At 43.3% G+C, this 12,456-nt stretch overlaps 1 protein-coding gene across 1 annotated transcript in view; it reads right to left on the bottom strand.

Annotated features, from left to right (window-relative positions):
- Kdm5a (lysine demethylase 5A) overlaps positions 1–12,132 on the bottom strand; it is a 91,545-nt gene extending 79,413 nt beyond the window's left edge. The window contains exons 1-4 of the mRNA XM_050148319.1: positions 10,822–12,132; positions 8,958–9,035; positions 6,784–6,906; positions 3,187–3,357 (exon numbers count right to left, since the gene is read on the bottom strand). Coding sequence (XP_050004276.1) covers positions 3,187–3,357; positions 6,784–6,906; positions 8,958–9,035; positions 10,822–10,986 — 537 coding nt within the window. The 5' untranslated portion in view covers positions 10,987–12,132. The remainder of the gene's footprint in view (positions 1–3,186; positions 3,358–6,783; positions 6,907–8,957; positions 9,036–10,821) is intronic.
- Between the last annotated feature and the right edge of the window lie 324 nt (positions 12,133–12,456).

The raw sequence follows: 12,456 nt of genomic DNA, 5'->3' as shown, positions 1-12,456 counted from the left end.
ATCCAACTTCTCTCACCTCTGTGGGCACCTGCACTCATTTGCACATACTCACATACAGATATACACAAACAGGATTGGAGATGGCTCAGCCATTAAAGGCTAGGTTCACAACCAAAACCAGACATGAAAAGACCTTTAAAAACAAAAGGACAGTATAGTACTGGTAATGGGGTAGACCTATAGAGTAGTTCCTTATGTGTGGAATTTGTTTCAAGCTTCTAGTAGATGTCTGAAATTGTGGATAGTGCTGAATCCTATGTTTTTTCTGTATATTTATAGTAAGAATAAACTTGAACTTGCAAAGTTTTCTTTTTTTAATTTTATGTGTGTAGAATGCTTTTTGCCTGTATATTTAATAGCACCACATGTGCTTCTGGTGCCCCTGAAGGCCAGAGAGGGTGCCAGATGATACTGGAGGTTCAGATGGTTATAAGCTGCCCTGTAAGTGGCTAAGGACTGAAGGTGGGTCCTCTGCAGAGCAAATCTTTCTATGACTGTACCTCTTTCTGACCCCAAAACTTCAACTTGTAAATTAAGTACAGTAAGATAATGACAATAGCTGGGCAGTGCAGGCACAGAGGAAAGCATATTTCTAAGTATGAGGCCAGCCTATACTATAGAAGGAGTTCTAAGACAGCCAGGACTACACCTGTCTTGAAAATACACATGAAACCTTGAAACCCTGTCTTGAAAACACACACAAAGACAGACAGACACACACACACACACACACACACACACACACACACACAGAGGCTATAAAAACACAACTATAGTAATATAGTAAAATGTGGCCTCTAGCATGGAAAGTTTCTTATTGTACTTTAATCTTTTTTTTTTTTTAACCTAGATTTACTTCTCTACATTTGGAGGTTTTCTTTGGTGTAAACTGCCAGCATCACATTTTGGAGCTATTATCAAGTAAAATGCACACAAGCACCATGATAATTCCAACGGAAGATGTAATAAATAAAATGTCTCCTAACTAACTAAAAGGCAGAAATAAAAGAGAAAATTCATAACTAGGGCAAGAAGAAACAAGATTTGATCACACTATTCAAAATAAAATGTAAAGTGAGAGCCGGGCAGTGGTGGTGCACACCTTTAATCCCAGTACTTGGGAAGGATAGGTAGGTGGATCTTTATGAGTTTGAGGCCAGTCTGGTCTACACAGCAGGATAACCTGGACTTCCAAGTCAGCCAGAACTACACAGACAAACCCTATCTTGAAAACTGCCCCACAAAAAAGGGAACTGCAATAACCGCATAATTCTTTGTGCTCCAGAGCAAGACAGTCTCAAAAAAGTTACATACACACACACACACACACACACAAAAAAACTAAAAGAAAGCAATGGAAAAGTAGATCTTCAAACAGACATCACTATAAAACTATAAAACAGCTATATTATCACAAAAATATTTACAAATAATATACCTGAAAGAATGTATTCAGAATAAATATCAAACCCTTACAAGTATACGGCAAACAGCTCAATTTTAATGGAAAAAAAGATATGAGTAGACACTTCATGAAGATTACATTAATGGAGCTAGAGACGGCTCAGTGGTTCAGAGTACATGCTACTCTTGCAGAGAGGCCCTGAGTTCCGTTCCCAGAACCTATATGGTAGTTCACAACCCTCTGTAACTCCAGTTCCAGGGGATCCAACATTCTCTTCAGGCCTCCACATGCACCAGGCATGGTAAACATATAAACAGGCCAACACTACTATACATAAAATATTTTTTTAATGTTTTAAAGAAGATTATAGAAATAGCTAATATGTAAAGATAAAAAATGCAGTGATATCACTACTCTGAGAATGAAAATCAAAACTGCATCCAGAGACCACTACATACATATGAGCAAAGTTTTTAATCCAAAAAAGTCAACCATACCAAATGCTAGCTAGAACAAGGAGAATCCAAATGCCTCTACACTACCGGCGGAGGAATGTACAGCACAGGAACTTTAGAAAACTTCTTGGCAATTTTTTAAAGAGTTAATCATACCACTAGGGAGATAATTCAGTCAGTAATGTAATATCTTTCAAGCAGAATGAACTGAGTCTGATACCCAGAATCACCATTTACCAAAAAAAAAAAAAAAAAAAAAGGAAAAGAAAAAAGAAAAAAAACCTTGCAGTTGGACAAGGTGAGAAGAAAGGGACAGATGACTACTTGGGAAGGTGAATGAGAAAGAAGAACTTTCAAGGATACCAACCCCCCCCCCCAATTTAAAAGTTTAAAAAAGTTAAAATAAGTCAGAACTGAGCTAGAAGCTTTCTTAGTTTGGCTAGTTTCCACAGTGCTGGAAGGTGCTCTACAGGCTGCTGCAGAGACTTATCGTCAACAATCATATTCAGTATGAACCCTGCATGCTTCACTCCCAATCTGCCAGACACGAGGGGCCTACTAGTATAGTATAATAGTGCAAGACTCATGCTTCGCTTGGAGGACACAGAAGGGAAGTCACCTTTGATATTATACAAATAATCAAAAGCCTATGGCTGGAAAGGTGTTAGACCCTACTGTGGAATTTACTGCTGTTATTTGCTAAATGGTTAGGACATGCCTGTCAAGTTGCATTTTAAATGTTTATAATCACATATTATTGCTGCTATCTACTTTGATCAGAAAAGCTTCTTTTTGCAGTGTGTGTTGGTTTCTGCACACTCATAACTGGTCAAAGTGCTGAGAATAAGAGGCTATTTAAGGCTCTGGCTCAAAAAGAAGCTCTGAAATGCCCACTTGAAGGTCTAGGCCACATTAGAAAAAATGTCGTGGCAAGGCAGAACAGCTCATACTTTTAATCCCTGTACTCAAGAAGAGGAGGCAGGTGGATCTCTACGAGCTGGAGGGCAATCTAGTCTACATAGTGAGTTCCAGGCCAGTCAAGGCTACACAGCAAGACCTTGTCTTGAAAAAAACCAAAACGAAACCTTTTCATGAAATCATGAAGATTTTTCCTAAATATGATGACACCCTTCATTCCCATTATTCTTTACCCTGTAACACTAGAAATAGTTCTAATTTTTAAACTTTTTCTTCTCAAATTTTGGTGCCTAGAGAAAGCTACTTTCAATTTGCTATTATAAACGTTATCACTTACAGTGAATATCACTTGAAGTTTATACATGTCAAATTAAATTTATCCACTCTAAGAACAATGATGCATCTTACCATAAGGCTGACACCAGACTGAAAAAGCTCATATGGGTAGAGAATTCTTTCATAGTGTGACTTCAAAAGAGACCCAGTTCCTTTTCCTGGCAGATATCCCAAGCGGCTACCCACTTTAGACCATTTCTTCTCTTTGGTGACTATTTCAAAACCTCCTTTGCTGGCAACAATCTGAAAGAAAAAGGAATTCTTTAGGTAAAGATGTTAGTTTCAAGCATTCTAACTTCTATAATCTCAAAAGATAAAAGTTTTACCCCCAGAGCAGCTGGTAGAGTATTTGCCTAGTATGCATGAAGCCCTGAGTTGATCCCCAGGACCAGAAAACCTGGGTGTGTTAGTAGACGTCTGTAATTCCAGCTCTCAGGAGCTAGAGGCAGGAGGACTTTTGACTCAAGGTCATCTTTGACTATAAAGTAAGTTGAAGACCAGACTGGGATACATGAGAGCCTGACTTTAAAAATAAAAAGGTAGGTCAGCAAGACGGTTCAGCAAGTAGAATCTTGCTGACAAGCATAATATGAGTTCCATCCCTGGAACCCACATGGTTGAAGAACCAGTTACTACAAGGAACTTCCACAAACACTTCATGTACAAGATGAGCCTACACACAAAATTAATGTTTTTATTTTTTTATTTTTTTGGTTTTTTGAGACAGGGTTTCTCTGTAGCTTTGGAACCTGTCCTGGAACTAGCTTTTGTAGACCAGGCTGGGCTCGAACTCAGAGACCTGCCTGCCTCTACCTGAGTGCTGAGATTAAAGGTGTGTGTCACTACCACTGCCCGGCTATTTATTTTATTTTTAAAACAATCTTATTTTACATATTAATCCTAGTTCCTTCTCCCTCCTCCCCCCCCCCCCCCCCCCCCCGACTCCCCATCCCCTCTCCAGAGAGGGTGAGGCCTCCAATGGGGAATCAACCAAGTCTATCACATCACTTGAGGCAGGACCAAGGCCCTTTATCTAGGCTGAGCAAGATATCCCTTCATAGGGAATGAGCTCCAAAGAGCCAGTTCATGCACTAGGGATAAATACTGGCTCTACTGCTAGTGGCCCCACAAACTGTCTATGCTACACACTATCACCCGCATTCAGAGGGCCTTGTGCTGGTTCCCCAGCTGTCAGTCTGAGGTCAGTGAGTTCCCACTAGCTTGCAAAATTAATGTTTAAAAGTTTCACCAAGTAAGTAAAGTTCCAGTATCCTAACTCTAAATCTTGTCTGCTAAATATCAAAATTATTCTGGACTTATAACGCAAAGCAAATTTCCGCCAGGCGGTGGTGGTACACGCCTTTAATCCCAGCACTCCGGAAGGCAGAGACTGGAGGATCTCTGTGAGTTCGAGGTCAGCCTGGTCTACAAGAGCTAGTTCCAGGACAGGCTCCAAAACCACAGAGAAACCCTGTCACAAAAAAACAAAAAAAAAAAAAAAAAAAAAAAAACAGCAAATTTCCTTTTATTAAACTGATACTCTGTTAACATACAAAGAAATACAGACAATAATTTTACAAACATCAAACCTTAAAATTTAATATTATTGGATCTACTTTCAAAGGCATCCAAAAGTATTTAATAAATTTATACATTGTACATTACACAGAATGAAAAAATATACACTAAACTAAAAAACTAATCCTCCCCCCCACCAAAAAATATCCCAACCAACAACAACAAAAAATTATTTTTGAAACAAGCTATGAAGCTGGAAACATTTCTGTGGTTAAGAGAGCTCCCTGCTCTTGCAGAAGAACAGAGTTTGGGTCCTAACACCCACACCTGTAAACTTTAACTGCTAAGCTCACAAACACCTATAAACTCTAACTGCTCTGGAGATCCAAAGCCCCCCTCTTTAGGACTCCACATGCACCTTTAGGACACACACACATAAATGTGTATGTATGTAGTCTTTCCCTTTCAGTCTCTCCCAAAGAGGTAGCTGCTGGTGTGGCTCCTCTCCTCTCCTCTCCCCCCCCCCATGTCCCCCTTCTCCCTCCATCTCCCTGCCATAACCCACTAAATAAATATCCAATCTCACTCTGCACGGTGTGCCTGCCTGGGACTCACTGCCTCTGGTAGCCCACAGGCTACTTGGAGAACAGCACCATTTTATTTTTACCTTTACAGGGAGTATGCTCAAATTTTGAGCATACCAGTTATGCCTGCTGACCAAGCACTCAGGTAAGACAATCAGAGTTCAAGGCCAGCCTCAGCTATGCAGTAAATACCATACAGTTATAAGCTGTCATGTGGGTGCTGGGACTTGAACCCAAGTTCTCCAGAAAAGCAACCAGTGCTCTTAACCACTGAGTCACCTCTCCAACCTCCAAAAGAGAATTCTTTAAAGGAAAACTTTAGGGGCTAGAGAGATAGCACAGTGGTTATAATCAATTGCCATGCAATTGTGAGAACCTAAGTTAGCTACTAGGACCCATGTAATAAACTAGGTATGGTTTTAAGTGTACCTGTAACTCCAGTGCTGTGGAGAACAGAGACAGGATTGCTAGAGCTTGCTGGCTTCTAGCCTAGTCAAAAAACTAAGTTCCAGGTTTAAGAACTTAGTTTTCATTACCCTGTCCTAAAGGGATAAGGTAGTTGTTCTTAACCTTCCTAAGGCTGCAATTCTTTTTTTTTTTTTTGGGGGGGGGGGGTTCGAGACAGGGTTTCTCTGTGGTTTTGGAGCCTGTCCTGGAACTAGCTCTGTAGACCAGCTGGAACTCACAGAGATCCACCTGCCTCTGCCTCCCAAGTGCTGGGATTAAAGGCGTGCACCACCACCGCCCGGCTAAGGCTGCAATTCTTTAATACAGTTCCTCATGCATTGACCCCCCCAAAATTATTCCATTGCTACTTCATTACTGCCAATTTTTTCATATCTGATATGCAAGTTATCCAGCATGTGACCAGTTATCTGGTGGTCATAACCCACAGAATGAGAAGCACTGGGGTAAGGCAAAAAGAGATAGAGAGGAACACTCAATGCCCTCTTCTGGCTTCCAAATGTACACGGGGACACACTGTCACACACACATGCACACAAAAAAGAAATTTTTATGGGCCAGGCATGTTTCTGTATTCCTATGTAAATTTGATGCCACTGAGGGCAGGGTTGGGGGACACAGTTCACTGGGCTCTCGTCTGATCTCCACATATAAACTATGTGCATGTGTGTTTTTACACAAAGTTTGAAGCCAGCTTGGTCTAAAAAGAAAACCTGAGGTCAGCCATATAGGAAGATCCAGTCTCCAAAAAAGAATAAATGATCTTTAAAAATAAACAAACAGCTGGGCGGTGGTGGCACATGCCTTTAATCCCAGTACTTGGGAGGCAGAGGCAAGCAGATCTCTGTGAGTTCAAGGCCAGCATGGACTACAAAGCAAGTTCCAGGACAGTCAAGGCTATTACACAAAGAAGCCCTGTCTCAAAAAACAAAAAACAAACAAACAAAAAACCAGTAACAAAACAAAAAGATTACTTAAAATCCTTAATTTCATGAAATCACAAACCTTTGCTCAATTTCTTCATGGGAGGACCTGGCACAAATTAAGCATGTACTCACTACACTTACTACTGTTAAACTTCTAAGCCAAGTATTGGCCTCACCTTGCTTAAAGCATACAAATCCAGGATTTTTCTCTCCACCACGGGGATCTTCAATGTAGATCCTTGAAGTTCCCAAAACTTTGCCAGTTGATCCAAGAAGTCCAATCTCACTCTAGTCATTGCCTAAAATTATTAAAATACAGAAATCAAAAACACAGGGCTGGGGATAAAGCATGACGGTAGACTATTTGTCCAGCAACCTCAAGGCCCTAGGTTCAACTCCCAGTACTGGGTAGAAGACAGAAAGAAAGCGAGGCCTGCAAGGAGGCTTAGCAGGTGAAAATGCTTGTCACCAAAGCCTGAGGACCTGAGTTCAACACTTGATCCCACAATAGAAGGAGAGTAAATCTGAGTGTTGAACTTCGGTTGCTTGACTGAGTTGTTAGGCTGTCTGAAAAGGTTTGGTAAACTGAATGTTTGCAGGCTTTGACACAGAAAACAGCCAACACAAGTGGAGTTTCTACTATGAAAACACAATAACTGAATAATGATAGAGTATATCAAGTTGACACTTCAAAACCTCACTGAATAACAAAAAGCCTGAAACCTTTTGTTTTCTTTGCCTCCAATTCAGAGAAAAGTATCAGTCCCTAAATTACTCCTACCTCAGGCCCACCTTCTTCCCCATCATCCTGTATGTGGTGGCTGTCTCTCTTACTTTAAGCTATTATTTTTAAAGATTTTTTTTTTATGTTACGTGCATTGGTATTTTGCCTGCATATGTCTGTGTGAAGGTGTCAGATCCTCTAGAACTGGAGTTACAGACAGCTGTGAGCCGCCATGTAGGTGCTGGAAATTAAACCAGGGACTTCTGGGACCTTCTCTCCAGTCAAGCTATTCTTTACTAAGTTCTTTACTAGATGTTAAAAGAAAGCTTTGACTTTCATTTAAGGTCCTGTTATGCTGGTTTTGGTTCATTTTCATTGTTGTTTTTAATGTGTATGGTGTAGTATACCTACAGATACTAGAAGAGGACATCTGATTCCCCCTGGAACTGGAGTTCCAGAGGGTTGTAAACCATCATGTGGATGCTGGGAATCCAACTCAGGATCTCTGAAAGAGCCACAAGTGCTCTTATCCACAATTCATCGCTCCAGCCACTGTTATTCTTCTTTCCAATGCTCTCCTACCTAAAGGCACAATCATGCTCTACAGGCCCTTTGTCCTAATAAACTTCATTGCTAAAGAGTTTTTTATTTTGTCAGCTCCTTTCCAGAACCAGCCACCGCTACCTCCATTTTTATACCTAACAATATGAAAATATCATAATGAAATCTATTATTTTGCATGCTATCTAATAAATTTAAGTTTGGAGCTGGGCATTATGGCAAAAGCCTTTTTTTTGTAACCCCAGTACCCACAGGGGGCTGAAACAGGAGGATTGCCAAGAGTTCAAAGTTAGCCTGGGTTACATAGTAAGTTCTACACCAGATCACATTTGCTACAAAGAAAGACTAGCTTAAGATGGTGAGCGAGTAGGGAAAGGGGCTAGGGGAAGTAGCTCAGCTGGTAGAGTGCTTGCCTAGCTTCTTGAAAGCCAGGGTTCTATCCCTACCATCATATAAACTGGGCACAGTGATACACAAAATGTAGAGGTAGGAAGACCAGGAGACATAGGTAGCTAACTGACATCTTGGGCTATATGAGACCCTGTCTCAAAAGAAAGAAAGACAAACTTCCACTTCTCTAAAGGTTAAGCCTTGGATCTTCTATTATGAAAATATGTGAACGCATTTAATTCCAGCACTCAGGAAGCAGAGGCAGGCAGACGTTTGTGAGTTCGAGGCCAGCCTGGCCTACAGAGCAAGTTCCAGAACAGCCAGGGCTACACAAAGAAACCCTGTCTTGATATTTAAAAAAAAAAAAATAGTTTTCTATTATCCCAGTTAAGTGAAGAAAAAAAAATGTAGAAACTACTTGAAAGTGTCTTAAAAGACACTCTTCTCAAACATCAAGTAACAACCATTCTACTAAATTCCAGTTAACACGAGTTTTGGGACCTGTACATGAGCTTCTCAGAGTTCCACTTAAAATCCTAAGGCAGGCAATTAAAAGGCTGGAACTGTAAAGGCATGGGAGAGCATGTGCTGAGTCTGTGTGAACCTGAATCCCTAACCACCACCACCACAAGAGAAGAAACTAACAGAAGACAGGAATATTGGTCTGCTACTCACCTCAAGTTCATTCAGGCGCTGGACTCTGGGAGTGAAGCGAAAGGTTTTTACTTCACAAGCAAATGGAGGTTGCCAATCCTAAATGGAAAGAATTGTTCTGGTAATTTAGCATGGAGTTACCACAAAACATGGTGACAATACATTAGCATACATAAGTCTTCACTATAAAGACAGAAAGAGCAATATTCTTATAAAGTTTTCATTTTAATATTACTTGGAAAAGCAATCCTCAAATCTTATCATCCCAAAATACAAAATTACTCTCTCCAAGGTTACCAGGGGAGAGAACACAATGAACTTGTCAAACACAAAACAATGTCCAATAAACACACAAGTTTACCAAGTAAAACTTAAAAAAAAAAAAAAAAAAAAAAGCCAGGCCATGGTGACACATGCCTTTAATCCTAGCACTCGGGAGGCAAAGGCAGGTGGATTTCTGTGAGTTTGAGGCCAGTCTGGTCTAGAAGAGCTAGTTCCAGGACAGCTAAGACATAAGAGAAACCCTGTCTGGGGGAAAAATAAAGAACCCAGTGGCTGGGTGTGGCACATGCTGATAATCTTAGTATCGCAGGAAGCAGAGCCTGGATCAAGAGTTCCAAGTCAGCCTAGACATCATGGCTAGACCATCTCAATATCAACAACAAAAATCATCTCCATACTTGCTAGAAAAGAAAAACAGACTGCAAAATGTCCACATTTAAAAATTAATCAAAAATTAGTTCTACTCTCAATATGGCAGAGGGACCTCATTTAAACAATATCCAATTGACCCTGGTGCTGGTTGTCCAGCAGCAGCTGGACAAGGTTTTCTACCGCATTGCTGGAGACTGAGCCCAGGGCCGTGAGGCACCCTCCTACCCCAGCATTACTGAGAAAGCACTGGTCTGATTAAGAAAGAAAAAACACTGAACTTGATCATATCAACCTCTCAGCAAACTAATTCCGCACGTCACAGGAATTATCTGCTTTCCTACCCTTAAAAAGTGAGGATAACTAACTTAAAGGCAAACTTGACTATAATATTACAACTCTGAAACCTTTGTCCCTTCCGTTCCTCCATCAAGAGATTTCAAGATTTCAATGTTTTCCTCCACGCCCATCTCTACATCTAGGAAAATAGCGAATGTTCTTTTACCTGCCCAAGGATGGCTTTTCTAGTTGCCGTAGTAATTAACTTGGGGGTTCTAGTCTAGTGACATCATCATGGGGGCAGGTACGGCTCGGATTACATGTCAAGAAACCCGAGTAGTGGCCTGCAAGGGTCTGATAAACTGGGCATTAGCAGGCTGGGACACAGAAATCCGACAGCAGTGGAGTCTTCAGCACGGAAGCACAATAGGGAAGCACAATAGTTGTGCACGAGCATTCGCCGTGACACGCCAAACACCTGTGCACGGGGCGTTCGCCATGGCGCGTCAAACACCTTTTCTAGAAAGGGCCTGAAGCCTTTTGTTATCCTCCCCTCCAACCCAAACAACAGTACCCGTGCCCCAATGAGTTCCGGAAGGAAGAGGGCCCAGAGACACTATTTTCTCTGGCAGGGGCGACCTGAGAGCTAGGGAGATGATGGCTCGGTCGCGAGGGCCAAGCCCGACGACCTGAGTTCGAGCCCTGAGACTCCCACAAAATGTCCTCTGACCTCAACGCGCGCGCGCGCGCGCGCACCCACGCAAAAAGAAATGTAAAAAAGTGGACGTGAAACTCCATAGGAAACCAAGGCAAACCATCCTCAAACGGAGCCTCGGAGTACCAAAAAAAAAAAAAATTGAGGGAAGGGCTCCACGGAAGCACGGTAGAACCGAAACGGGAAAAGCTGCGGACCCGCCCCCCCACCTCCCCCTCTCCCACCCCCCGACTCCGCTACCTTGGGGGGACGGATCTTGCAGATGCCAGTTTTCTCAGCCAAAGGGCGGATGCGGCCGATGAAACTGAGAGGGTCTGAGAACTCCTCCCAGCTGGGCTCGAAGACCGGGCACTCCGGCGGCGGCACGAACTCCGCCGCGTAGCCCCCTGGGCCCACGGCCGCCATGGCAATAGCCAGGAGGCCCCTGAGGTGCGCGAGCGGGGAGAGGCGGGCGGACGGTGACCAAGCCCTCTCACGTCCCCTCACAGGGGCCGCAGAGCATCTTCTCAGAAGAGAACCGTCCCTCACAGAACACCCAGGAGCGCTTCCTCCGGCTCGTTTGTTATTGTTTCCTTCAGGGCTTTTCCTCTCAGGGCCAGGACGCTCCCGGAAGTTAACGTACTGCCAAATCCGTCCGCCACCGCAGGAAACAGAATCCCGCCGCCGCGACTCCTAGTCCGGTCCTCTCTCCTTCCTCCCTTTCGCGACAGCCCGGCGTGGCTTCTTCTCGGCTTGCCCGCCAAGGTTCCGCGCCCTCCGTCCACTCGGGGTGCGTGGCCTCTGAAGGCTCCGCGACCCCTCCGCGAGGAGAGGCGGCGGAGACAGAGACGCTCTCCCGCAAGGTGGAACACGCTCTTCCGGCGCGCGGAGGAATGTGTAATGCCTCAGAGAGCAGAGGTTCTGTTTCCGGTGAGGAGGTTCCTTTTCCTCTTTGTGTCGGGGACACGAAAACAAAGTGGGCCCTGGCGTCGTCGGCCTTGCCTGGCCTCCCGGACCCGTTCTTAACACAGTTCCCGGGTCTCTAGTCTGTCTTCCAAACGCTAGTCTTTTACCACTGACCTAACATGGTCTCTTTGATCCGGGGCCCTGGCTTCTCCATGACCAGTTGGTTCCAGCGCATCTCCTCACACCGCAGGCCTCGCCGCCAGCTGCGGGTAGCTTTCCTCACCACACAGGGACCCGCGTAGCTCCTGGCCTTGCTTTTCTACCTGTTGGCAGTTATCCTCCAACCGTCTTACTTGAGAAGTAAGCACGACCTGGAAACACCAGCTCTGCTAACTCTGCTAACTTTTTTTTCCCAGTCACCTTTTTTGTCAGAAACCTCTACGTGTAAGGCCGGGCATGATTGCAACCCTGTCTCAAAAATAAATAAATAAATACATAAATCAGAAACCTCTACGTGTAAGGCCAGGCATGATTGCAACCCTGTCTCAAAAATAGATAGATAGATAGATAGATAGATAGATAGATAGATAGATAGATAGATAGATAGAGTCACGTTCCTACAATTCCTTTACACGTTTAAGAGTTTATAAGCTTTTCAAACTCTGTCTCAAAAATAAATAAAGTCACGTTGCTGGTATACGCTCCTACAACTCCTTTATACGTTTAAGAGTTTATAAGCTTGCCTCAACAAGAAAAACCCCTGTGTGGTGGCACAGGACTATAAACTCGACACTGGGCAGAGCTACAGAAAGAGCACCATGACGTCAAGGCCCTCCCCGGATATATGCTGAAGTCCAGCTCAGTCAGTACGTGGCCAGGGCCAGAACAATGGCTCAGCTGGTAAGGACAGTTGCCACCAAGCCTGAAAACCTGAGTTTGATTTCTGGAACCCACATGGTTAAAAGAGAGAACTCCTGAAAGATGTCCTCT

The sequence above is a fragment of the Alexandromys fortis genome, unplaced genomic scaffold (assembly GCF_014885135.2).
Source record: "Alexandromys fortis isolate MF-2015 unplaced genomic scaffold, M_Fortis_MF-2015_v1.1 scaffold_59, whole genome shotgun sequence".
NCBI classification, from domain to species: Eukaryota; Metazoa; Chordata; class Mammalia; order Rodentia; family Cricetidae; genus Alexandromys; species Alexandromys fortis.
This window is presented reverse-complemented; position numbering and strand designations above follow the sequence as displayed.